Genomic DNA, 25,179 nt, shown 5'->3' on the forward strand with positions numbered 1-25,179 from the left:
TGTAAGGTAATACAGCTCTTGTTAGTTGTTACTCCTATTTTTGACTGCACATTTAAGGAACTTCAGAAAATAAGAACGACTTCCATGAAGAGCCTGATATGTATCTGCCTCTTTCTCACTGATTGCACAACATGTAATACACAAAATAGGGAAAATATAATCAAAGGTATTACTGGAAATATAATACTTTTCACTCTGAGTAATCAATGTAGGCGACCACAGAGAAATTAAGCATGTAAATCATGATTCTAGTATGGCTTTTCCCCTACATAATTTCCTGTAGGATAGTACTCGCAGGTAATTAATGAATTCCCGCTATCACATATAATCTTGGAGCATCCAACCATTTTGGTTTGCTTCCATACAACTTGGGTGTAGTGCCCACAGGCATATCCACTGCTACAACTGTTGTTATCGTAGTTATACCATTGCTTCTCTGCCACCCATGCTGCGACTGCATCCTTTGTCATCCACCGTTTCCCTGAACCCCAGAATAGATTTTCCCCGAATGGACCTAAAGAATGAATCAGTTTAGAGTCGTGTCACCTCTGCCTTGAGTATATCTTGGCATATTTAGCAAGCAAATTTTCCCACTTCAGAGGCGACACCCCCACTGCTTGTCTGACAGCATTATGCCCTTTTAGGACCTCGTTTATGAATTCTGTCTGGCTATACTTTGCTTTAGCAGGTGTGACTTGGATCAAGATGATTAGTATTGAGATGGATAGAAAAAGTGGAGTTAGGATCTAGAAAGTTTTTGCCATTTTAAGGCTTTGACTACTGAATTATATGGATTGAGTCTTATTTATATAGATTACAGAAATCTTAATATGATATTTCTTTTAAAGATAGTTTGAATTACAGTAATTTGATTGTAGATTGAAGTTGTTTGTTGAGCATTGTGCACGAGAATTCCCGTTTATATAATAGCTTAGCATTGAATATTCGAATCATAGCACATGGATTTTCCAATAGTTGATTGTAGCTAAAGCTGCTACTAGCAAGACTTAGACAAGTTTAAACAAAAATTAAGCAAGATTTAGAGTTTATGTTAAGGAAAATACCAAGATTTTCTTCAACCTTTAGGGTTATCAAAACAATAAACAGTCTTTGTGTGATGCATCACACCCTCAAATGGTGGTGTGAAATAATTGTCCAATTATTACTAATTTACCAGTAATTTTGTTTCATAGATACCTAGAAATGGGCATGAGTTAGATTGGTACTAGCACTAACAGAGATACTTATTTGTTCATGACAGGAGTTAAATACTGTTATGTCAATGTTTGCTCTTCCATCATGCCATTTTTCTCATATATTGTCAGTCTAACTTCGCTAATATGTTTGCAGGTAAAAGTTAGTTTACTTTTGACGGGTCAACTACAAAGATTTTTAGTATGAGGAGTACATTTCACCAATTGCTAGAAATAATGTTCTTCCTTGTGCATGCCACATTCTCCTTCATGGTTGTCTCCTAGAGAGTTGTTTATATTCTGGATTGAGCCCTTTTTACCTTGGAACGTTAAGTGGAAACAAAATATCAAACATACTGGGTGCAATAAATTAATTGCTGATATTGGAAGAGCATAAAAAACATTTGAAACTATGGAAAGATTGATGTTTCATCCTTTTCTCATATCTCTAAAGGAATGCATTAGTCATGGTGATCTCGGTAAAGCATTTAGAGCCTTCTCTTTGATCCAACTTCATTTCACTGCTTCTGCTGCACATGATCAAATCTTAGAGCCAATATATTCCCTATTTATAGCTTGTTCAAAACACAAGTCACTTCAACAGGGTAGGCTGCTCCATTCCCAGATCATATGTTTGGGTCTTGATCAACATAGTCTATTACTTCCTAAGCTTGTCACTTTATACTCAACTTTTAATCTATTGCCTGAGGCACATTTGATAGCTGAAGAATCTAGTGTTTTGGATCTTTGGTTTGGAATATCCTTATATTTGCATATGTAAGAAATGGACTCTCAAATAAAGCTCTGTGTACTTACAGACAAATGTTGAATTTTGGGATCAGACCGGATGAATTTACTTATCCATCTGTGCTAAAGGCATGTGGTGAACAATTAGATCTTGGTTTTGGTAAGGAAGTCCATAGCTCCATTTTGGTCAGCAATTATGGGGAGTCAATTTGTGTTCGAAATGCATTGATCTCCATGTATGGTAAATGTGGCGAAGTTGGCGTTGCTCGTGTCTTGTTCGATAACTTGCCCAATAAGGATGGATATTCATGGAGTTCTATGATATCTAGATATGCAAGGGTATGTGGGAAGAGGCATTTGTGCTGTTTGAGAAGATGCGGCTTGAGAATGTTGAATTAAACATTATAACATGGAACACCATTATTGGTGGGTGTTTGCGAACCGGAAACTATGATAGAGCACTTGATTTGGTTTATCAAATGAGAACTTGTGCTGTTATGTTGGATGTTGTTTCAATGGTCAGTGGCTTGAGCGCTTGCTCTCACATGAGATCTATAAAAACAGGGAAAGAGATGCATGCTTTTATTATCCGTGGTGGCTGTGCTAATTTTCTAAATGTTCAGAATGCATTAATTACCATGTATGCCTGGTGTCAAGATCACAGACATTCACATATTATATTCCAACAGATTGAAGAAAAGGATATAATTTCTTGGAATTCGATAATCTCAGGTTATGCACATTATGGAAAATATGAAGAAGCCTCCTTTCTCTTTAGGGAAATGTTGCTTTGTGGCTTTAGACCAAATTATGTTACTATAGCCAGCATTCTTCCCTTGTGTGCTCGAGAAGCTAACCTGCAACATGGAAAAGAACTCCACTGCTTCATCATCAAGCGTTAAGATTTCAGTGAGTATTTGCTATTATGGAATGCCCTAGTGGATATGTATGCAAGAACATCAAGGGTTTCAAAGGCTCAAACAGTGTTAATATTTTGACTAGGAAAGATATTGTTACATATACTTATATAATAACTGGCTATGGTATTCTAGGTTAGGGAGAAGTTGCATTGAAACTATTTGAAGAGACAAATAGTTCTGGAATCAAACCTGATCTTATTAGTTTGGTTGCAATTTTGTCAGCATGTATCCACTCTGGTCTTGTGATTCAGGGTCAGTTGTTGTTTGAAAAAATGTAGAGTGTGTATGGCATAAGACCCTGTTTGGAACACTATGCATGCATGGTGGATCTTTTTGGTAGGGCTGGGTTGCTTAAGAAAGCAGAAGAGATCATTAAAACAATGCCTTTTGAACCAAGTGCTGATATGTGGGCTACTCTAATCGGGGCATGTCAAATCCATCGGAATATAGATTTAGGAGAGTGGGTAGCTGAGAAATAGTTGGCATTGAGGCCCAGAAATCCAGGGTTCTATGTGTTAATTGCTAATATGTACACTGCTGCTAGTTGTTGGGACAAACTGGCAAGAGTTCGAACATATATGAGGGACTTAGGGTTGCTTAAGTCCCCAGGTTGTGCTTGGGTTGATTTAGGAAGTGGTTTCGAACCTTTCTTGGTAGGGGATTCATCCATGGAACTATCACATGAGATATATCCCATACTGAAAGGATTAACTGAGAATATGAAAGATGCTGGATATTTTGATGTGTTTGTTATATATTATGAGGGTTTTGAGGAGTAAGGTGGAAGTAGTACTAGTGCCAAAATTTACCAATCAGTTGCGATATTGATGGAGCTATCTGGTGCTTTTGATCATTACTCTGCGTATGAGACAATTTTAACTTAATGTATCCCATAATCCCATCCTTTGTGCTTTGACTTTTGTTATAGACAATTTATACGAGCTTCAGTATGTTTTATAACCTGGTTCACAATGATATTTTGTAGTCGCACAGAAGAAATTTAATAGAAGTTGCATCAGAGATGGATTGCAATACTTCATTCTTTGACAGGTTGGCGAATTGCCTAGCTTTCCCCAGTTGATGTTTTGTCATTCTACCCTTGAAAGATTTGTTCTAGGAATAATTAATAGCTATCTCAACTATAGTCGGACTACAAAAATTAATCCTTATTTGTGTTATTCAACAATAGTCAGGGTCTGCAATGAAATGCTATAAATAAGAGAAGATTAGGGAAGAGATCAATATGTTGAATATTGTTGGATGTTTGGGTTAGCTTTAGATAGCTAAATTAGGAGAGAATCCACCTTTAGGAAGTGGACTAATCATACAAAAGTGCTCTAATTCAGTTTATTAATCAAAAAATCATCATCTTCCTATTTTTTGCCATGTATATATTGATGCTTAAGCTATGTTAATTTATAGCAGTGTCTTCTCAAAATGATCTGGTGACTTAAACTGGTTAAGCAAGTTAGTTGGCCACATGGCACATTATTATTAGCTCCCTATATTATGTTTCTAAAAAATTTAGTCTTCCCTCATGGAATTCACATCTCTCCTCCCCAGTCCCCCAACCCCCTTCTCATTTCCTGGCAACCATCCTTCCTTGGAAAAATTATTGTCCAATTATTACTCTGTCCTTACCTGACCTTTCATTTATGCGCCACTGCCTACGACCTCCTCTCCCTGTAATTATCTATTCTGAGCATCGTGTGAACAAATTAGTCGTCATTCCTTTCTACTAAAATTTGAGTGCCACGCCTAGCTAATTATTTGGTCTTTTTTATCCTCAATTGGCCACAAAGCAACCCCCTCCCCAAAATCAACCACAAAAATTGGCCACAAATGGCTGAAATCGGTCGATGTTGGAGCTAAATGGTTGATTTCAACCCTAAACCGGCCAATTTCGGCCGTTTGTGGCCGATTTCATGGCTGGTTGTCGCCGATGGTTAGGGGAAATGGGTGAAATTCGAGGGAGGGGAAGGGGATTTTTGGGGGTGGGGTGGGGGAAGGGAAGGGGTGGGTTTCGAGTGAGGGGGAAGACTGGGCACCGTTTTCCGGCAACGGGGGAGGGGTTTTCGGAGATTGGGCCGATTTTCTGATAGGGTGGGGGTGTGGTGTTTTCCGAGATAGGGGGTGGGGGCTGGGTGCGGTGGCAGCTGCTGGGCATGGGTGGTTTTTGGGTTTTTTTTTTTTTTAATTTTAAGCCAATTATAGGTTGACACGTGTCTTGTAACCTGTAATATTAGGTTGGATGACCGGCTGGGTGCAATCAAAATTAATAGGTATAAAGTTGGGAATGATGATAAAAAATCAAAAGTAGGGATTATTATTGGCGAACGAGGCAAAGTTGAGATTAATGGTGACAATTTTTCCAATGATCAAAATTATCTTGACATAACTAAGTGTTACCAACGTATTTTTGTAAACCGAATAAAGATGCTAATTTAAAAACAGTAAAAAATCAAATCTAGTGTGTCTGCAAAGGTAATCATGCTATCCTTATTAAATTTATCGTACTTTAAACTTAAATTTTTCCATTTTTTTTTTTTTTGTTTGTGACAAGTAAATTTTCCCACTTTAAATTGGCTAAAATTACCCCCAGATAAATAAGTGTTACCTTTGATTATTTCCGTTGTTTTATTTGGTTTATTCAATTACACCTAATTGCCCAAAGGAAGGAACCCTCTCCGGCACTTGGGCAGTTTGAGCACCATCGAATAACTTCACCATCTTGTTGCACACAATACACTGACAGGAGTAACATCATCTTCTAAGGTACTCTTTTCTCTTTTGCTTTCATCAATTTTTTTGTGTGCCAATCTTGTACAACTCATGTGTGTATACTTATATATGAATTCCTATTTTCCGACATATGCCTTTTGTTATTTGATCATGAATTCATTAGATTTTTGTTCGGAATTCGTAATATTTTCGACCTTTTTAATCGTCAAGTTATAATTTTTGTTCAAAATCCTACTTGGGTTTTCCTTAACATGTAGTTTGATTGTCATATTTGTATTTTCTGGGTATTATATAATGTTTTTGGGTATTTTTTACTCTCACTATTTTTGTTTGTCTTCAATTGCTGCTATTTAATTTTAATTTCGTCGTTTCATTTTTCTGTTAGGTTTTATAATCGGTTTGAAGAACAATTGTGATAGTTTTAATTGGATTTAGTTTGTTTCTTGGTGAAGACCTTTTAACCCAAATTAATTAATTATACACATTGATATTGATTTTTATTCGATTTAAACACTGATGTTTATTTTCGGTTCTTGTGTGTTTGAGTCAAGGTATTAAATGAAAGTTGGATATTTGCTGCTTAAACAAGAATAAAGACTTCTTTGCAACTTGTTTCTTGTACTATTATTGGAGTTTGAGTTTTGGAGTAAAGCCTTCCCCCCCCCCCCCCCCCCCCCCCCCCCCCCCCCCCCCGCCGCCCCGTTTTTTTTTTTTTTAATATATCCTCTGATTAAGAATGATGCTTGACTCAATGACTCCTCTAAAAATAGGAAATATCATTAATTTTATAGGGCTATTCATTCATTCTGTTTTGAAGGATTAAACAAGTAATTCATATCCTTGTCTATCTCTCAGTGATTGTTTACGAATTTTAAACAACCAACGTGTTTCTTGAGGTTTCAATTCATTAACCATTCAGTGTGTCGAACTTGAGCTTCAAAACTTGAATCTACAGTCAAATCTGTTGATAAGAATTTACGCGATCCATAGAACAGGTGGGTACCCTCTCATTTTCCAGTTAACTTGTTTCTGCAGTTTTGCTCATGCAGGTACAACAAAGAAATACGTTTATTCTCATGCTCTGTCTTGTGTCATAGGCTTTGATTTTATTTTTAGAACATAATTCATGTAGTGATTGGATTGTTAATTGTTATTATAAAATTGACACAACAATATGAATGTTGAAGCTAACACATAGCTTTTCTGATTTTGGATTACCATCATCAGAATAATATATGGTAGAGTGGGAAATATAGGTTTTCAATATTTGATAATAGAGACTGATAAACAAAAATGCCTTCCCAAGTTCCAAGTGGATGTAACCTCAAGTTTCGCCAACATCACAATTGATTCTAAATGTGGCATATGATCGATTATTGAGATGATAATGACATACCCACAACTATAATAATGTGTTTAATAGAGTACATCGGTAGAATTTTGAATTTGGACATACTAAAACACATTACGGAGTAATATGTTTTAATATGTGTAAAACGAGAGTTTGTTGCAGAACTTTGCTTGGCTGGAATGAGATCATTGTTGTTGCTCTGAAACTAATTTAGAGGCAGTATTAGGCATATTTTTCCATTTGATATGGTTTTAATAATTTGGGGGAAATAATCTTGGAAGGATTTTAACTATAGCATCTTCAGATTCTGAGATTTACATTAGGCCAAATAATATAGTCCTCAGTATATACTACGTATTAAGCTTTTGGATTTATCTTGTTTCGTTCTTTGTATTTGATTGTATATAATGGATATTGTTGAAAAGATCAAAATGGCCTATTGACTAAGAAGATTCTGCAGTCTTTAGTTTGCATATTATGTTTCAGAACTTTGCGTGAGAACTTTTATAGTCTTTGTGCTTTTCTAGATTTTTTACCCCTGATAATTATCTTCTGCATATATTTTGATTGATTGCAATATTCCTTGCTACTTCCTTCCTACCCCTCTTCCCATTTGTATAATTCAGTTCTCTCTTCGGGACTAATCATCTTTAAGACCACTAAAGCAAGATGACATGAATGCTATGATGAGTAACAAGTGAAGCTGCTGAAATTTTCTTACTTATCTTAAACACTATTTAAGCGAATAACAGATGCACATATTTCTGTATTGATTGAGTGTTTATTGTTTGTTAGCTGATGTTGCATCTTACATGTTCCTGAATATGGCTTGAATTTTGCTAATGTTGTGGAACAGCTGCTGTTTTGACTTCTTCGTATATCTTTCTCAACAAATCTGTCTTCTTTCCTAACTTGTTAGGTTGTTAAAAAGCATCACCTGCTTTCATATAATGACAGAAGCCGTAATCTCTGACATTAGCTCCGAAGTACATCTTGATGAGGAAACTAAGCTAATTTATCGCTGTAAGAAATGCCGTCAAATTGTTGCTTCACAAGAGAGTATAGTTTCACATGAGCAAGGTAAGGGAGAGGAAAGCTTTGGATGGAGAAAGAAGAAGGGTGAGTCCAATTCGTTGCCTGAATGCTCTGCCATATTTGTCGAGCCTTTGAAGTGGATGCAAACAGGTAAGACAGTAAGAGTATTGGCTTAGGTTTTGTCTTTATTATTATTATTTTCAATACAGTAATCATGAATCCAACTTTTGAAGATGCTAAATTTGGTAATTTACTTTTACACCAGTTCAAGAAGGATATGTTTGGGAGAAGCTCTATTGCATGGGGTGCAAGTCTCGATTAGGTTCTTTCAACTGGGCTGGCATGCAATGTAGCTGTGGTGCTTGGGTTAATCCTGCTTTTCAGATTCTGAAAAGCCGAATTGATGAATGCCGAATATGAGTTGTGTTCATAAGCTATGTAGTTGATTCTTTGATTTAGTTGAACATAATTGCTTTGAAGCATCTTTGATGTGCCTATTGGATATGCTTCGTATATATGTGTAGGCTTTCAGTGATGCGCTCTGTTGATATGATGTAAATGCTACCACTAATGTTTCTCGTATTTTTATTAATCTTATTGTACTTAATACTTCATAAGATTCAAATTTTTGCGACTCTGCTTCCTATTAGTCGTGCTCGTTTTCTACGTGATGACTACGACAACATATTGAGATGGTGCCTATGGTAACTCCAAATGGAAACCATTTGTGTCATGACTTTTAGGAGTCTTTTGTCAAAAAAAAAAAAAAAAAAAGAGGGTCTTTTTGCCAAGAAACAAGAAAGTATGCGAAAGGACGTTGAGCGTGCTTTTGGGGTATTACAGGCTCTCTTTGCAATAATAAGAAATCCCGCTTTTGCTCGTGATGCATCAATGTTGGGAAAAATTATGATATCTTGCATTATTATGAACAACATGATCGTTGAGGATGAACGAGATACATATACAACATATTATGATCCGACTGAATATGATCAAGCATCACCTCCATCTTCAAGCAGCAGAAATAATAATGAACCCTTTCAATATTAAAATAGTAAAAATCGAATTGCAAGTTTGGATAATTACATGTCTAATAGAGCTCGTGATCGTGATGAAGATATGCATAGAGCCCTAAAATCGGATTTAGTGGAACATTTGTGGCTCAAGTTTGGGGGTAATAATAGGCATAATAATCGATAGTAATGTATTATTCCAATTTTAGCTATCTTTATTTAAATATCATGCTAAATTTTTTTTTAAAGAAATGTTCTATGTATTGGTGTATTTTTAAGATTTATTATCGTATTGTCAAATAATATGTTATCGTATCATTTTATCATTTTTTTTACTTAGTTAACGATTAATAGATCACAATTTACATTAATAATGAATAATTATTAACTACGTTTAATTAATGTTGATTAAATAATGTAATCATTTATTATTAATTATTTAATTCATATAGTTATGGTGGGGTAGAGTAAAAGTAAGAAAGAGGAAATCTGGACTTCTCAAAAAAAAAAAAAAAAAAAAAAAAAAAAAAAAAGGTAAGGTAAGAAAGAGGAAATCAATAACCACAAAATTAGAGGGCAACCAATGGGAGGGCATGGGCATAAGTGGGTATGGGAGCTGGGCATTAATGAGGTGGAAGAGAGAGAAATTAATTAAAAATGTGATGACCAAATGGATGGCTATGCTGAGGGTAATCAACTCTGCTCTATATTTGTTAGCTTATTCGATGATAGATGATTTTCTGACCGCCATTGTAATGAATAAGATTGGATTCTTTAGTACTCAGCGTTTGCGGCTCAACTGTAGCTTCAAATTTGATGGGTATAAACTGTAATAGTGCAATTTTTCAATCTTAATGTAATCTTCTTTTATTTTTTCATTTTCTTTGATAAGTTACTAAAAAATTGTACTCCTAATTGTAAGTGTAAAATGGGCCTTTATTTCTTGAGAGTTGAGATTCATGAAGTTGAGGATTTGGGTTTTATTTTGTGTTGTTCTATTTAAAAAATAAATAAATAAATAAAAATTAAGGTTAATTAGGCCTCTTTTACTTCACTTTATTTTTTTTGAATTGTAATTATTTTTAATGAAACAAAATTATATTAGTTGAACTTAAATTATTTTTACTGAACTTAAATTAATTTTACCGAACTTAAATTGATTTTACTGAACTGGAATTAATTTTGCTGAATTGACATTATTTTTACTGATTTTTTTATTATACTTCTTCTTTAAGATAACTGAATTTTACAGAAATGAAATTATTTTTACTAAAATGAATTTATTTTTATTGAACTGAACTGAACTTATTTTTACTGATCTAAATTTTTTTTTACTTAATATTATTTTTTTTAGGGTGAAGTGAATAGGGTCTTAGGTTTAATCAAGGTTAATTGGGTCTAATTAAGGAGCAATTCACTTCAGCTTAATTTCAGTTCAATTCAGCTCCTAATTTCTTTCTCTCATAAAATATTCATTTCACCTCTATTCAGTTCAGTTTCAATCAGTTCAGTACATGTAAAAAGACCCTAAGTTTTTATCGGAGAGGTCTAATGAAGGTTAATAAGTTAAGTTTAGAAAAGGTTAGGAGAATGTAACACATGATTAATTGGGCATTTATTTGTATAATTATGTTATTAACCTTTCCAAATGTTAAAGGATTATGATAATAAATATAAGGAAAATTTGAAAAATATCACCAATTATTGTTCACATTTTAGTAATTGTCACCTCATGTTTTTTTAATTTTATATTACCAACGACTTAAAAACATAAAAACTCCAACCTCTTTTCCCAAATCCCACTAAATGACATTACTATGGACCCCATTATCAATTGTACCTCTCTTTTCCCTCGATTCTCGCCTTTGTCTAAACAAATATTTCCTGAAAATATATTGTTTCCTTTGAAATTGAAAAATAAAATACTCCCTCCGTTTCATAATGTTAGTCTCATATACTATTTTGGACGTTTCAAAAACATCTACCCATATTAAATATATTTCATTTAAACTTGATTTTTTTTGTAATTAATTGATTGTGTATTGATGACTTGACTCTAGGTAAGAAAACTTTTACCTTAAATTATGCAATTATGACTTGTATTTTCCTAATGAAAAAAAAAAAAGTTAAATAAGGTAAACTAATTATGAAATCTGTTGTACTTTAATGTTAGATTCCAAATATATTTGTTTTTTTTTTTTTTTTATGTGATTGATTCCATATGGGACTAACATTATGAAACGGAAGGAGTAATATAAAGATAAAAAAACTAAAAAAATAAAGTAGTACTCGTATAATATTAATCATAGTAACAAGCTAAGAATAGCAATAATACTAATCATCCCCCTTTTATGTAACCATTAAAAAGGAAATATATTTATTCTAACATTCTATGTTAACGTAACATGTCTTACTTAACTAGGGGGTGGTATAGGGGGTAACGTTTGTAGCGAAGTACATATGCCGGTAGCTTCAGTAATTAGTTTGCAAAAATAACCTTGACAACAAAAATTTCTCATATCTCCGCATATTTGGCCAGCACCTATGCACTGAAGGCCAACATCAACATTCGGAGTTAGCGCTTGGAAGAGGTTGTTTGAGGGTAAGGGGCTAATGGGATATTGTCGAACAGCCGAGGCGAGTTGAGTTTTAGTTACAACCACCAAAATTACCATCAACATTAGAAAACTAACAACCTTCTTCATCTCCATATTTCACTTGTACTCTTATTATATAGCTTGCTAATATTTTCTTGATTTCTTATTAATCTTTTTGATTAGAAAATGTGTTGGATTGTTAAAGGGGACACCCTTTTATACTAAAAGATATGAAAATCACTTTTTATTTTCTACTATAGAAGGCATATTAAATTAACTTTTACTCCGTATTTGTTTGAATTAAAGAAGGAAATATATCAAAATTATGATTCTTTCTTTTCTAGTATTGATTCTTTATTAATTGAGATATGGGTCAATGATTTATGTGTATGTATGCCATGCCTTCAAAAAAAAAAAAAAAAAAAAAAAAAAAAAAAAAAAAAAAAACCTTCAAGAAAAAAAATAAATTATGTGTATGTCATATAGATTAACGAAAATATGGGAAACTTAATATGTCTGTTCATTATATGATATATATTTGTTATGTTGTAGGCACCAACCAAAAATATCTTATAGTTGTTTATGGTGTTATTGCTTTAATATTGGCTTGATTGTAAAAACGAGCTGAAGAATTGTTTAGGGCCCATTTACATTTACTGAAATGAGCTGAAATTTAACTGAATGGAGCTGAACTGAACTGATTGGAGCTGAACTGAACTGAAATGAATATTTTATGAGAGAGGGAAATTAAAAGCTGAACTGACTGGAGTTGAACTAAACTGAATTAATTGGAGCTGAACTGAACTGAACTGATTGGAGCTGAACTAAATTGAAATTAAGTAAATGTGAACAGACCCTTAGTCCCAAGCCATTTTATTGGACTCCTTTGTGTTGGCTCTCGAAAGCTTGACTTACTTTGTTTTTTATAAATAAAGCTGATAATTCAAAAAAATCAAAATTTTGAACAAAGTTAGGATTTATTAGAAAATTAGCTTAAGTGAAACGAAATTTTAAAAAATATATACTTCCTCCGTTTATTTAATTTTACTATTTTTCTTTTTGGAAAGTTGTATATTAATTGCACAATTTCCCTACATGGTATGTTTTTTTTTCCCTACATTGTATGTTTTTTCATTTTTTAGTTGTGTTCACACACAAAATTCTCTATTACCCTTGTTCATTCACATATGATAACAATCATTATTACCCACCACCTTTTCTCTCTCATTTTTTTTTCACATGGGCATTTTTTACATTATCCATCTTTTACCCTTTTTCTTAAATCTTGTTCCAAACTAGGGGTGTAAATGAGCTGATTCGTTCATAAACTACTCGTGAACAAACTCGGTCAAAACTCGTTTATTAAGTAGCAAATAAGCTTGAACAAAAATCTTAACCTAGTCAAATAAATGCACAAAGCTCGAACAACACCATGTTCGACTCGAAAATGCTCGTGAACAACTCATTTGTGCATATTTATAAGTTTGTTCACGTTTGATAATAACTCGGTCAAAGCTTGCTCAAGCTCAAAAAATCTCTATTATATTAAAACTACTTTAGTATATTTATGTATCTTTTACACGTATATATTTGAAAAGTTTGCAAATTATTGCATCTTATATAGGCATGAAAACTTTTGGATTATCTTTTTACTATAGAAAGAATGAAAACTTCTCATATAAAATTAAGTAGATGCATTAAAATTTAAAAGTTTAATGATATATATATTGGACTCCTTTATTGAATAAAGCTCGTTCAAGTTCGACCTTAAACTCGAAATACAAATGAGCACGTTCGTGAACAAAGCTCAAACATGCCAAATCCTTAACGAGTCATGCTTGAACAAGATTTTTGAAAGCTCGTTCAAGCAGCTCGGAATAGCTCGAACACCAAATTTTCTTATCAAGCTTTGTTCGAACAGACTAAAACTCAGCTCGACTCGGATTGTTTATAGCCCTATTTTCAACTCAAATTGCAATTAAAAAAAACAAAGAAAGTAATGTGTTAACTAAGGGAGGATTTATTGCTTCAAGATTCAATGAAGTTCAAACATTTGGGTTAGGGTTTTTCAAACTAGGGGGCTTTTATATTTTTTATACTGGCTGAATACACATGGCTTTTTTTATGCTTTTGATTTGGAAACAAGGCGTGTCTCTCGTGCTCGCATGGTTGGGTTGGAGCATGAGTATCTAGACAATAGGATGAAATTATTCAAGGTCATAAAATTCTGTCATGTACGGGATAATGGGAGGATGGTATAGTTTACTACTTTAGTGTATGTATCACAATATCTTTGGATCTCATATGTGCTTATGGAGAATAATATTATTTTGAGCTATGATTCTATTACGAAGTAGTTTTTTTTTTTTCCTTATAATTGTTTTACAGTATGGTAAATTAATCAGTCGTATTCACATGAATTAGTTTATTTAAGGATGGAAATTATAATCACATTTAATTAATTTGACTTTGGTAGTATCTTGTGTCCCATACATGCTCTAGTCTCATTTTCATAAACGATATATACAAACCTGCTATTTGGCTTGTTTTTGGTACAAAGACTACAAACCCAGCTTATTATTGCTATATTTGTTGGGGACTTGGGGGTTTGTTTTTTGTTTTGTTTTTGACGGGGGACTTGGGGGGTAATTATGAACTTAGTGTTAGAAAATAAGCAGTTAAACGGAAGATACTTATCTCAATGTTGTGTAGACCAAATTGACAATTGCCGCGTCGTGGTGAACCACTGACCTAAAAGACGATTCCGCGCTACCCCGGTGCAGTAGACATCAAGCGGTCGCCCTCCAGGATAAGCACGGCGCCGGAATTTGTGTGCACTCACAAACCCGACTGGAACTCAGAATACTTGCCCAAAAACCAAAGGAGTATTTTTAAAGAGAAGATCAAAGAGAATATTTCTGATTTTGTATATATCAATTTGAACTTGGGAATGGAAAATATATAGCAATAGGTGAAGAAAGTGGCAACAACATCAAAGGGAAAAGGCTGCAACAATTAAGAGGAGTTACTCCTTTTTAATGGGATAATTAAGGAGCCATAACAACCGTCATTGATGAGCATAATTCTCATATTAAAGACATTGTCAATAACTTAATTCAAATGAATAGACCATGAATATTGTAATAGATACAATATTCTAATAACAATAAACCGTCAATAATAATGGGTATTAGGAGATATATAAGATGTCCATAACCCACTTACCGCTTCTCAAACAAGTAGTACAAAACTACTCCAAAGAATAAACGACATAAAGCTTTGGTAAATTATCAAACTAGGACTATCTCTTTTATTTCCTCTCACCTTTCTTTGTATTTCACTCAAGAACTTCCAACACTTAGCTTGGCTATGACCTTTTTTTTTATATATAAAGAATTGGCTATGGCCTTTTAATTAATCTAATTTTCGTTTTTGTGTTAAAAAAATAACTAATAAGCAAGGGGTTGGTTTGATTTGATCGGCATATAGTATTAGGTGGGGAAGTAAGTTGAATTGAGTAAAATGTTATATTGCTAGGGTTTGTTGTGAATTTTAAAAAACAAGGAGGGAAAAAAGCATGAGTGGTTGTTAGATGGAGTGCATGTGATAGTGTGACTTACTCATGCAATAATCGGCTCCTTCATTTATTACCCGGAATTGTAATTTACGAAATATAATCACCGGGTCCAATTCTGATTCCGCATGCACAAGTTCCTAATTAATTTCAGTTCCAATTCCGAATACCCGAAATTTTTGCTCACCCTATTATCCGCTCAATCACTCGTGGCGAGTACACTTTTTATACCTTTTCCACCCCGTCACCCGCAAAACCTCCCTCCATTTGTGTCAAGTTTAGTCGAGTCGGTTAAACCTCCCCTCCTGATTTCAAAAGATATTGAGATCGATTCTCATCACTCGCTCTTGTGCTGCTTTAAAAATAAAAATAAATAAATAAAACGGGAGGAATTATTAGGGGGCGTTTGGTTCACGAAATATAGGTATGAGGTATGGGTTTAGAATGACTAAAACCCATACCATATGTTTGGTTGTCAAAAATATGAATTTCAAACCCATAAGGTATGGGGTTTAGAAACCTTGGGGGGGAGGTGGGTTTGACTCATTCCATTCCCTTAGGTATCAAATAAAAGGAGAAAATAGTGAGATATTTCATTCCAGAATTAAACCAAACACATGGTATTAAGTATCAAGTTCCAACCCGATACCACCTTAACCCCATTCCTGATTCCAACCCCATACCTAGGGATGTCAGTGGGGCGGGTCAAGTAGGAGACCTGCCCCATCCCCGCCCCATTGGGGCGGGGATGGGTCTCGGTTTGGCGGGTGGTGGGGCGGGGATGGGGATAAAAATCATACCCGCCATGGGTGATGGGGCGGGGGTGGATTTTAAGTTGTACCCGCCCCATCCCCGCCCCGCCCCACCCGCCCCACTTCGTACCCGCCCCATCCCCACCTCATACCCACATCTATGTATCTTTTAAAGCAAAATTACATACTTTTATTCTATTATTTATAAAATAATTACATGAAATACAATATTAATTATAATACTTTGTACGACACTTATATTATAACACAAAATGTGTATAGAATGTTTTATTTTATAATTCGTATTAATTATGTAAGATTGTGTATTTGAGATACGGATATTAGGTGGATCTTGGGTGGGGATTAGGCGGGTCTTTGGTGGGGATTAGGTGGGGATGGATATCCAAGTGGGGGTGGGGCGGGGATGGTTTTGGAGTTGTACCCGGTGGGGCGGGGATGGGGATGAAAATTGGACCCGCCGCGGGGATGGGGATGGGGATGAAAATATTAGGTGGGGATGGGGATGGGAAGGCCAACATCCGCCCCGCCCCGCCCCGCCCCATTGACATCCCTACCCATACCACTCTGTGAACCAAACGCCCCCTTAATGTAATCCAAGCCAAAAATAAATTACGGAGTACAATCTTAAGGGGTATTTTAGACATTCCAAGAAATACAAGGGTAATTTGAAAATTTTCCCAAGGGGTATCTCAGGAAAGTTCACTTTTTAAAAAGAACAAAAAGGTACTGTGGTAAGCAGAGGCGTATCATCGTGCCACAAGCAGTCGCCGGAATTTACAAACCACAGTATAAAATCGGCGGCGACTTCTTCAAACTCCGGCCATTTATTCGGTATATGTTTTTATCATTATCTGCTTCTTTTTTCAGTCTCAATAACTTATTTTTAATTTAACAAAATGGCTGCCTTTCGAATTATCAAACCATACTACTCAAAGCAAGTTTACTGTCAATTAGTTATAAGTTTATTGATTAATACGAATGAAACTACAAACATTAAATGAATGAAATCAATTTATTCTATTCTTTATACTACTGCTAATTCCAATTTCTGCTTAGTGGGTGATAATTTTTAATTGATAGGAGTGTTAATTCTCACTAATAGATTATTGGGTGTTTGATTTTTCATCTGGGTTTTTGTTGATTTATGTTTTTATGAATTGTAACAACAAATTTGCTTGAAAATCTGAATTAAGGGTAGAATCTGGGTATACTTTTTTGTTTTTTTAGTTGTTTACTGATTTGTTCCAGTTCTTGTTGATTGTTTACACCTCCCTTAAAACCCTGAACCATTGATTTCTGATTTTGAAGCTATGGAAGGAACACCCCAAAACCTAATAATTGAAGATGGTTTCTCAGCAGAGAACCTTTTTAATCAGGGGTATTCATATACCTATGATGATGTTATCTTTCTCCCTCATTATATTGATTTTGCAACGGATTCAGTTCAGCTTCAAACCAAGCTTACCAAAAACATTTCTCTATCTATCCCTTGTGTCTCCTCTCCTATGGACACTGTCACCGAGTCTTACATGGCAGTAGCTATGGCGTCCCTTGGTGGGATTGGTATCTTACATTCCAACAATACCCCCTCTGAGCAATTTGCTCTCCTTCAGTCTGCCAAGTCCCATCGTATTCCTTTTGTTTCGGATTTTGAGGTTAAGTCTCCCTCGGATGTGATTGAGTCAGAGGGTGATTTTGGTTACGCGAGTGTGATTTTGGTTACTGAGACGGGGAGCAGGAATTCAAGGGGTTTGGGGTATGTACTGAAGTCTGCTTGGTTATACTTGAAGAATAAGGATGGTAGGGTTTGTGATTATATGTCGAAATTGGACATTTCTGTGCCAAGTAGCTATCAGTTGGACCAAATTGCTGGGTTTTTGGGAGAGAAAGGGGTTAAATTGGTACCAACTGTGAGAGATAGTGATGGGGAAGTTGTCGATTTGATCACATTGAAGGATATTGAGAGGTTTCAAGAATATCCAAAGAGAGGTTTGCCATCATTAACACCTAATGGGGATTTCTTGGTGGGAGCTGCAATAGGGACCAGAGACTCGGATAAAGAGAGGTTGGAATATTTGGTCAAGGGCGGTGTAGATGCAGTGGTGTTGGATAGTTCTCAAGGAAATTCTATTTATCAGTTGGATATGATTAAATATATAAAGAGGACATACCCAGAATTGGATGTCATTGGAGGGAATGTAGTGACTAAATACCAAGCTCAAAACTTGATTCAAGCCGGAGTTGATGGGCTGAGAGTTGGTATGGGATCTGGGTCAATTTGTACCACTCAGGAGGTCTGTGCTGTGGGTAGAGGGCAGGTAACTCTTCAGTCCTCTCTAAATTAGCTTTTTTGAATGCCTCTGTTATTTGAAAACTTATGTTTACTATACTTGTTAATGATTAGATATGTATGGAATGTCAAATCTCAAATTTATACAAGTAAATGTTATAGCAGCTTCAGTTATCATAATGTTACATTTTTTCTAATTGCATTCTTTCATTTTTTGTGGACAGTTCCTTATGACGATTCATGCTAGCCAACCCCAAATCATTTTGGAACTAAGGCTTTGTTATTATTGTTGTTGTATATTCTTATTGCATTCATTTAATTTGAATCCTTATTGATCAGGGAGGGATATAGGCATGACTTTTCTGTGTATGAAGGGATGTAACATTATAGAGAAAGTGGTAATTATCAATAAATGTACTCGTATTAGAGATGAATAGATTATCATGGCTAAAATTTTGCCATTGTTACTTGTTTCATATTTTCACTTAAGGTAGAAATGAAGATTAACCTCAGGAGACGGTTGTTTAAATCAACACTCTGTTGTCTAATTATAATGCTACATGATTTTTCATTTTGTGTTAAGTTCCTCTGTCGTCTAAGCTCTAATTTGTGCTTTCATGATTTTGAGTCTTGAGATTCTTAATGTTGCTTCGCTTGATTCTCCTTTCCTTTATTTTGTACTTTTGGTGATTAGCTAACTATATTGCTGACAAAATATTCTTTGGATACTAGGCTACTGCTGTATACAAAGTTTCATCTATTGCTTCACAAAGTGGTGTACCTGTCATTGCTGATGGGGGCATATCAAACTCCGGACACATTGTTAAAGCCCTGGTTCTTGGGGCTTCTACTGTGATGATGGGAAGCTATCTTGCTGGTAGCAATGAGGCTCCTGGTGCTTATGTAGTTCAGGTATGTGCTGCTGGATACTTTATGATCCCTCATATAGTCATAATTAGTAGTTAGTTAACATAATATTCTGAAACATTGATTTCTTTACTCTAGTCTCTAGGCATTTCATGTATTGTCAGTGAATTCCTGTCTATGATTGATTAATTGTAGCTGGAGACTTGGAGTACAGTATTCCCTCTAGTTAAAGTCAAGAAAACTAGTATTTCATACCTGATTAATTGGAGATGAGATTTTGTGTTAGGATGGTCGTCGTCTAAAAAAATATCGAGGAATGGGCTCTTTGGAAGCAATGACAAAAGGAAGTGATCAGCGATATCTTGGGGACAAGTCTAAGCTTAAAATTGCGCAAGGTGTTGTTGGAGCTGTTGCAGACAAGGGTTCTGTTCTAAAGTTCGTTCCATATGCAATGCATGCAGTTAAACAAGGTTTCCAGGATCTTGGTGCCTCCTCACTTCAGTCAGCCCATGATCTATTGAGATCAGAAGTATTAAGACTGGAGGTATGGCTTCATTTGATTTACCAGTAATCTTTCGTGTAGTAGTCTTTAATACTTGAGAGAGGTGCTCTAAAACTTCTTTATGCTCATGTGATCTGAATTGTTTGAATGGTCCGATTATAGGCTCGAACTGGTGCAGCACAAGTTGAAGGAGGAGTCCATGGCCTAGTGTCTTATGAGAAGAAGGCATTTTAAACAGAATTATGCTGACATATGCCTAGGGGTGCAGTGTATAACTATACACAACCGAGCTTTGACTTACTGATCAAATTGTATGCTTTATCTTGCTCTTTGTTTCTACTCCTCTTAACCAAACAAGTTAAACTACCTTGCTCTTTGTTTTTCCATAACCAAAACCGAGCTTTAATTTGTGATGCTATGATCTTTCCTTGTGTATGCTTTTTGTCCGGGACACAGAGTCTCAGAGAGCTGGGATAATATGGCATGAACTTTCTCGGATCAAATTTGGATCCCTCAATTTGCATATCACCTGCCAAATGTAGCTAATTCAATACTACGTAGGACAAAGAGTGAGCTTTCTCCGGGGGGGTTTCGTTCCTTCTATGTGTGACATAGGTGGGAGCCTGGGAGGACTGCGGAGTCAGGCAGCAACTTAGCAAAGCAGCAAAGAATTCATCAGCAAGTTCAAAGGTGGAAAGGCTTGCAGTTGCATAAGCTGCTAGCTAAGCTTCTGTTTAGAAAGCTAATGTAGCTGAGATTTAGAACACTTTTGGTAATGGAGGGATAGAAAAGGAGTGTGGTACTACCAATAATGCTTGATCTTTGAACACTTAATAATGGACAAATAAACTACTCACTCCAATCTATTAATCCTGAATTTATGTTAACTCTACTTTTCTTTGAAATTTTTTTTTAAAGAATTTTTTTTTTTAAAAAAAAACTATCAATTTCATTATAACTTCCTATTCTATAACTTCCATTAAATAGATTCAGTAACTTCCGCTCTCTTTGCTTCAAAAAATGTCATCATAGTAATAAATTGATATATGCTCCCGCTCTCTTTGCTTCAAAAAAAATGAATTGATATATACGATTGAAAAAGAAAAAGCACGGATACGCTCTAGTTTAATTAATCGACTTGCTTGTTTTATTTGAACGGTTTTGAAATAATATAATGTATCACTTTCTTGAGTGAAAGTATTCAATTAAATTTTACCTTTAAATATACGAGTACTTTTTTTATAAAAAAAAATTTGATGCAAAGATTTGATCGACTGCTACATTTAGTAAGACAAGCTAAGAGGTACACGCTACGCGTGTACAATATAATTTTCTTTTTACTGTATACGCGTAGCGTGTGCCTCTTAGCTTGTGTAGTATAAAGTGAGAATAGAAAATTATTTATACATACCATTTCACGAAGAACCATTTTCGCCTATATTTTCCTTTATCATTTATGATAGGTTGAATATCATACAATTTGATTATTTAGGCATTTGAAACGGGGTTCAAATAATGGAAAGGAGAAGATGAATTTGATATTTTGCAATAAAAAATAAAAAATTTGTACTGGTTTACATAAAAATAAAAAACATGATCTTAATTATAATCACAAAAACTAATATCATGCAATCACGTTGTTTTTTTTTTTTTTTTATCATCAAACAAACTATAGAATCTGTGAATCAATGACAGATAAATTTATTTTTTACATACACTAAAACTATAGAATCTGTGAATCCGAAATAGATGAATACTTGAAATAAAAGATGGTTTTTAAATAAAAGATAGTTTCTTGAAATATGACAATCGACTTTAATTGTTTATTATTAGACGAAATAATAAATTTTTGGGGTTAATCAAATTTTTTTGTGAAAGGTTAATGAGGCAAGTATAATTAAAGAGCAATTATGGTGTTACAGATTTTGAGTATTGGAGATTTGTTCAGAGGAAAAAAAAAATCGTCAAATGCTTAGTAGTTAGTGAGAAATGACATAGTCCATTATATTTTTTTACTACTTGTATTAGGATAAACATGCATATATATTAGCAGTTAGCCAGTTAACAATGATATGCTTAATGATTTTTTTTTTTCGTCAATTTTGTTCATCCATTACAGTTAAGTGATTAACTCCATGTTTCACGTAAAAGAGCAGTTATGCCTTTTTTTTTTTTTTTTTTTTTTTTTTTTTTTTTTTTTTTTTTAACAAAAGCAGTTGTGCATTTTTGAGGTAATTTTAAAGATTGAGAAGGGCATTTTGGGAAAAGCCAAATTTATCACCCAAAAAGCCTTTCTCTTTATATAGTACTATAGATATATGATTATATGACCATTACAATATGTAATTGCGTATTAGTAATGAGAATTATAAATTTAACAAAAAATATTATGAAATATACAATTTAATTAATACAACATCGTACTACATTGTCTTCATAAGAGTTATAACATGTACATGTTTGTATAAAATCAAGTCAAAATTAATACATAAATTGTGCAAAAAAAAAGAAAAAAAAAAAACTAAATTATATACTACGTATATATTTTTAATTTCATTCACACTAAATTATTTACACTTTAATTTACTTGGCTAAAAGTCTAAAACACTATGCATAACTACATATATACTATTTACAATTTAACTGACACATGTGCAAATGCAAAAATTTGACCTAAAAATACTCACTTTAATTGCCAACTTCATGCAAACTAGAATATTCACTGAAATTTCTACACATAATTAATTCAAAAACCAAATTCAAAATGAAGGTAAAATAATAACCGTTTAAGTGAATACTTAGTCAATGATAATCATGCATGTTTAGTGAGTCGGTTAACTGCATAACCCATAATTTTCTCCTAATAATCTCCAACAAACTCTTCAAACTCTTTCATATATACCTCAACGTTACCCCTTTCATACACAGTCAATTTTCAACTAAAAAAAAAAACCTAATTAAGAAAATGGGAAATTCTACCAAATTCTCTCTAATTTTTCTATGCATTTTCTCCCTTTTAATATTTTATGGAGTTTGTACTGAATTTGAAGTTGGTGAAAGTTTAACCAAAGGATGGGAAGTTCCTCCTTTGAAACGCCCTCAAGTTTACAATGATTGGGCTCAAAAGAATCGGTTCAAGGTCAATGACACTCTACGTAAGTATCGTTCTATTTTAATTGTCGTGTATTAGTGTAATTTCAACTTTTAATGTGACAACTAGATTTGAATGGATGTAACGAAATGTATATGTAAAATTTTCCTTGGTATTTCTCATTTCATATTTATAGTATGACTTGCTAATTTTTGTGTGCTAATGTTAGTGGTAAAAATAGTACGAGTACTTTGATTCAATATCAAAAGTAGTGGAATTAACTGCTTGTTTTTATCTTGATTATGTAGAGTTATCATGTTATTATTGATTTAAGTCATTTTTATGCCTGAAAATTTAACAAGATAAATCTTACTGTAAAAAATGAAATATTGTAGCAAAATTTCTTATGAGTACCGTAAGTTTTAGTTTGATAGTAGTTCGTATGACAAGTGAGTAATGTTTTTTTTTTTTTTTTTTCGAGGAAAATAGTGAGTAACGAATTAATGATATATTTTTTCTCAAAAAATTAATGATACATGTTTTAGGTAAAACATACTATGTAGCGTTATTTTTATATTTCTGTCACTCGTAGAATAAATTTTCAAATTACGCTGATCGACGTGTGATTTTGTCATGTTTTTTCAAATCAATACCATTTTAAGTACTTTCAACGCCCTATCCAATGCCCCGGGGGCGTTCGTTAGCAAGATTTTTTTACTAATTAATTTTGACGGACCATCAATAATGTTTGATCTAAAATTAGTACATAAGAAAACCAGTCTTAAAAAATTTGTAGGAATTATTATTGCATTTTATTTGTATTATATCCTAATTACTTCATATAATAAAATGGTGTAATTAATTGTTATTTGTGTTATCATAGTTTTAAATATTACTCTGTATTTGTCAAATATAAAATATTTCAAATTTGCAATTAATATTTAACGGAGGTAATATTATAAAACCCTTTTGCTTTAAATATAGAGTGTACACACATACACATAATTAAGCACATTAGTAACCAATTTGTGTATATTGGCAGACTTCAAGTACAAGAAAGACTCAGTGATGGTGGTATCAGATGCTGAGTACAGCAAATGTGGATCATCTCAGCCTCTATTCTTCGCCAACACCGGCGACACCACCTTCGTGTTAGACAGGCCGGGGTTGTTCTACTTCTTGAGCGGCGTGGCCGGACACTGCCAGAGAGGGCAGAAGATGATTATCAAGGTGTTGGACGTGGAAAGTCCACCTGCTCCTGGTGATGATCAACAATCTGGTGATGATACAGCTGCACCAGACACTGACAAGAAAAGTGGTGCAACTCATAATAATAATAATAATAATAAGATGGGTTTTGTTGGGTTTATTTTTATGTTAATTGTTGGGTTTAATTTCATATGATATGATAGGTGTGTTTGTTTAAGGTTGTTTCTTGGTTTATGCATATTTGTTTAGGAATTTGGATAGGTTATGTTTTGAGGTTGGTTTAACAATGGATTTTAGTCATGTTAATTAGTCATGTTTTGAGGGATTGAGATTATAATTTAAGTTTCTTGTTTAATTTCCTATATTACTATTTCATGGACTATTTTATCTTCTACGGAGTAAGAATTAAGGAAAATCTAAGGAAATCTGATACCACTATTTCATGGATTATAATTTAAGTTTCTTGTTTGGCAATTACAAAGTATTTCCTTCAAAAAAAAAATAATAAGGAAATCTAATCTATGGACTTGTTTGGCAATTACAAAGTATTTGATTAACGAGTTATATAGGACGTGTACTTAATAGCTTAGATTTCCTTCAAAAAAAAAAAAAAAAAAAAAAAAAAAAAAAAACTTAGATTTATGACATATATCATATTATGATAGATTAATTAGTTATAAGACTTGTACTTTAGACTTAATATCACCTATGTGTTGAATGACCTTGTCCTCGTCCTCAACTCACCTCTGTTTTTCTAAGTGTTATTTATTTACTTGCTTCATACGCAATCTTTAATTTCTTTGATTGTGCATTAGTAAAAATTATACAAAGTTGATGGTATGTATTGAAAATTCATATCAATTTGAATCTAATAAGATCAAAATAGATCATTTTTTTTTACTTATATGGTGTATAAACAATTAGACATGGTATTTCAACTATAGGTGAATTACCAAACTACAGGTTATTATCTAATAATCCTAACTTTGATAAGAGTTTGCCTTCAGAGGTCGTCCCAGAGATTTACCTTTTTGAGTTTGCCTTCAAATTAAAGGTCGTCCCAGATATTTACCTTTTTGTTTAAGGTATGACCTCAATAACAAAATAATAAGGAAGTTTCTTTTAAAAAGATGGGTTTATAAGGAGACAAATCTTAGTAACGAGTTTTTAGGAATTTGTTAGAGGTTTTAGTGGGCATTTGGTTCACAATGTTGTATGGGTTTGAAATTAGCAAATGAACGAAGTTAGGGTGGTATGGGGTTGGAACTTGATTCT

The 25,179-nt window shown here is 33.9% G+C and overlaps 2 protein-coding genes and 2 pseudogenes across 3 annotated transcripts; 3 read left to right on the forward strand and 1 right to left on the reverse strand.

The window, feature by feature from the left end:
- Nucleotides 1–182: 182 nt before the first annotated feature.
- Nucleotides 183–764, reverse strand: LOC145587658 (pathogenesis-related protein PR-1 pseudogene; annotated as a pseudogene).
- A 596-nt stretch (nt 765–1,360) lies between these two features.
- LOC145587667 (pentatricopeptide repeat-containing protein At1g71490 pseudogene) lies at nt 1,361–3,639 on the forward strand (annotated as a pseudogene).
- A 1,335-nt stretch (nt 3,640–4,974) lies between these two features.
- Nucleotides 4,975–8,622, forward strand: LOC145587677 (putative inactive dual specificity protein phosphatase-like At4g18593). 2 transcript variants are annotated; one of them, XM_081644391.1, is made up of 4 exons: nt 4,975–5,635; nt 6,458–6,597; nt 7,873–8,138; nt 8,254–8,622. In XM_081644391.1, the coding sequence occupies exons 3-4, from the start codon at nt 7,904–7,906 to the stop codon at nt 8,406–8,408; spliced, it is 390 nt and encodes a 129-aa protein (XP_081500517.1). In that variant the 5' UTR covers nt 4,975–5,635; nt 6,458–6,597; nt 7,873–7,903; the 3' UTR covers nt 8,409–8,622. The 2 variants fall into 2 exon arrangements, with proteins under 2 accessions (XP_081500517.1, XP_081500513.1); XM_081644387.1 differs by lacking the exon at nt 6,458–6,597 and having other exon boundaries at nt 4,977–5,635.
- Nucleotides 8,623–16,637: 8,015 nt separating this feature from the next.
- On the forward strand, nt 16,638–20,037 carry LOC145600825 (inosine-5'-monophosphate dehydrogenase 2-like). The gene is made up of 5 exons (XM_081656689.1): nt 16,638–16,776; nt 17,254–18,263; nt 18,968–19,147; nt 19,389–19,646; nt 19,767–20,037. Exons 2-5 carry the CDS (start codon nt 17,256–17,258, stop codon nt 19,836–19,838), a joined length of 1,518 nt encoding a protein of 505 aa, XP_081512815.1. The 5' UTR covers nt 16,638–16,776; nt 17,254–17,255; the 3' UTR covers nt 19,839–20,037.
- Nucleotides 20,038–25,179: the final 5,142 nt, after the last annotated feature.

The sequence above is a fragment of the Chenopodium album genome, chromosome 2 (genome assembly GCF_948465745.1).
Source record: "Chenopodium album chromosome 2, dcCheAlbu1.1, whole genome shotgun sequence".
NCBI classification, from domain to species: domain Eukaryota; kingdom Viridiplantae; phylum Streptophyta; class Magnoliopsida; order Caryophyllales; family Amaranthaceae; genus Chenopodium; species Chenopodium album.

Bases quoted from the DNA above. Each gene is read 5' to 3' on its own strand.
- LOC145600825 (XM_081656689.1), top strand. From the start codon at position 17,256: ATGGAAGGAACACCCCAAAACCTAATAATTGAAGATGGTTTCTCAGCA. The intron at 18,264-18,967 runs GTAACTCTTCAG...TTTGGATACTAG, and splicing joins GTGCTGTGGGTAGAGGGCAG to GCTACTGCTGTATACAAAGT. The intron at 19,647-19,766 runs GTATGGCTTCAT...GTCCGATTATAG, and splicing joins CAGAAGTATTAAGACTGGAG to GCTCGAACTGGTGCAGCACA.
- LOC145587677 (XM_081644391.1), top strand. From the start codon at position 7,904: ATGACAGAAGCCGTAATCTCTGACATTAGCTCCGAAGTACATCTTGAT. The intron at 8,139-8,253 runs GTAAGACAGTAA...CTTTTACACCAG, and splicing joins TTTGAAGTGGATGCAAACAG to TTCAAGAAGGATATGTTTGG.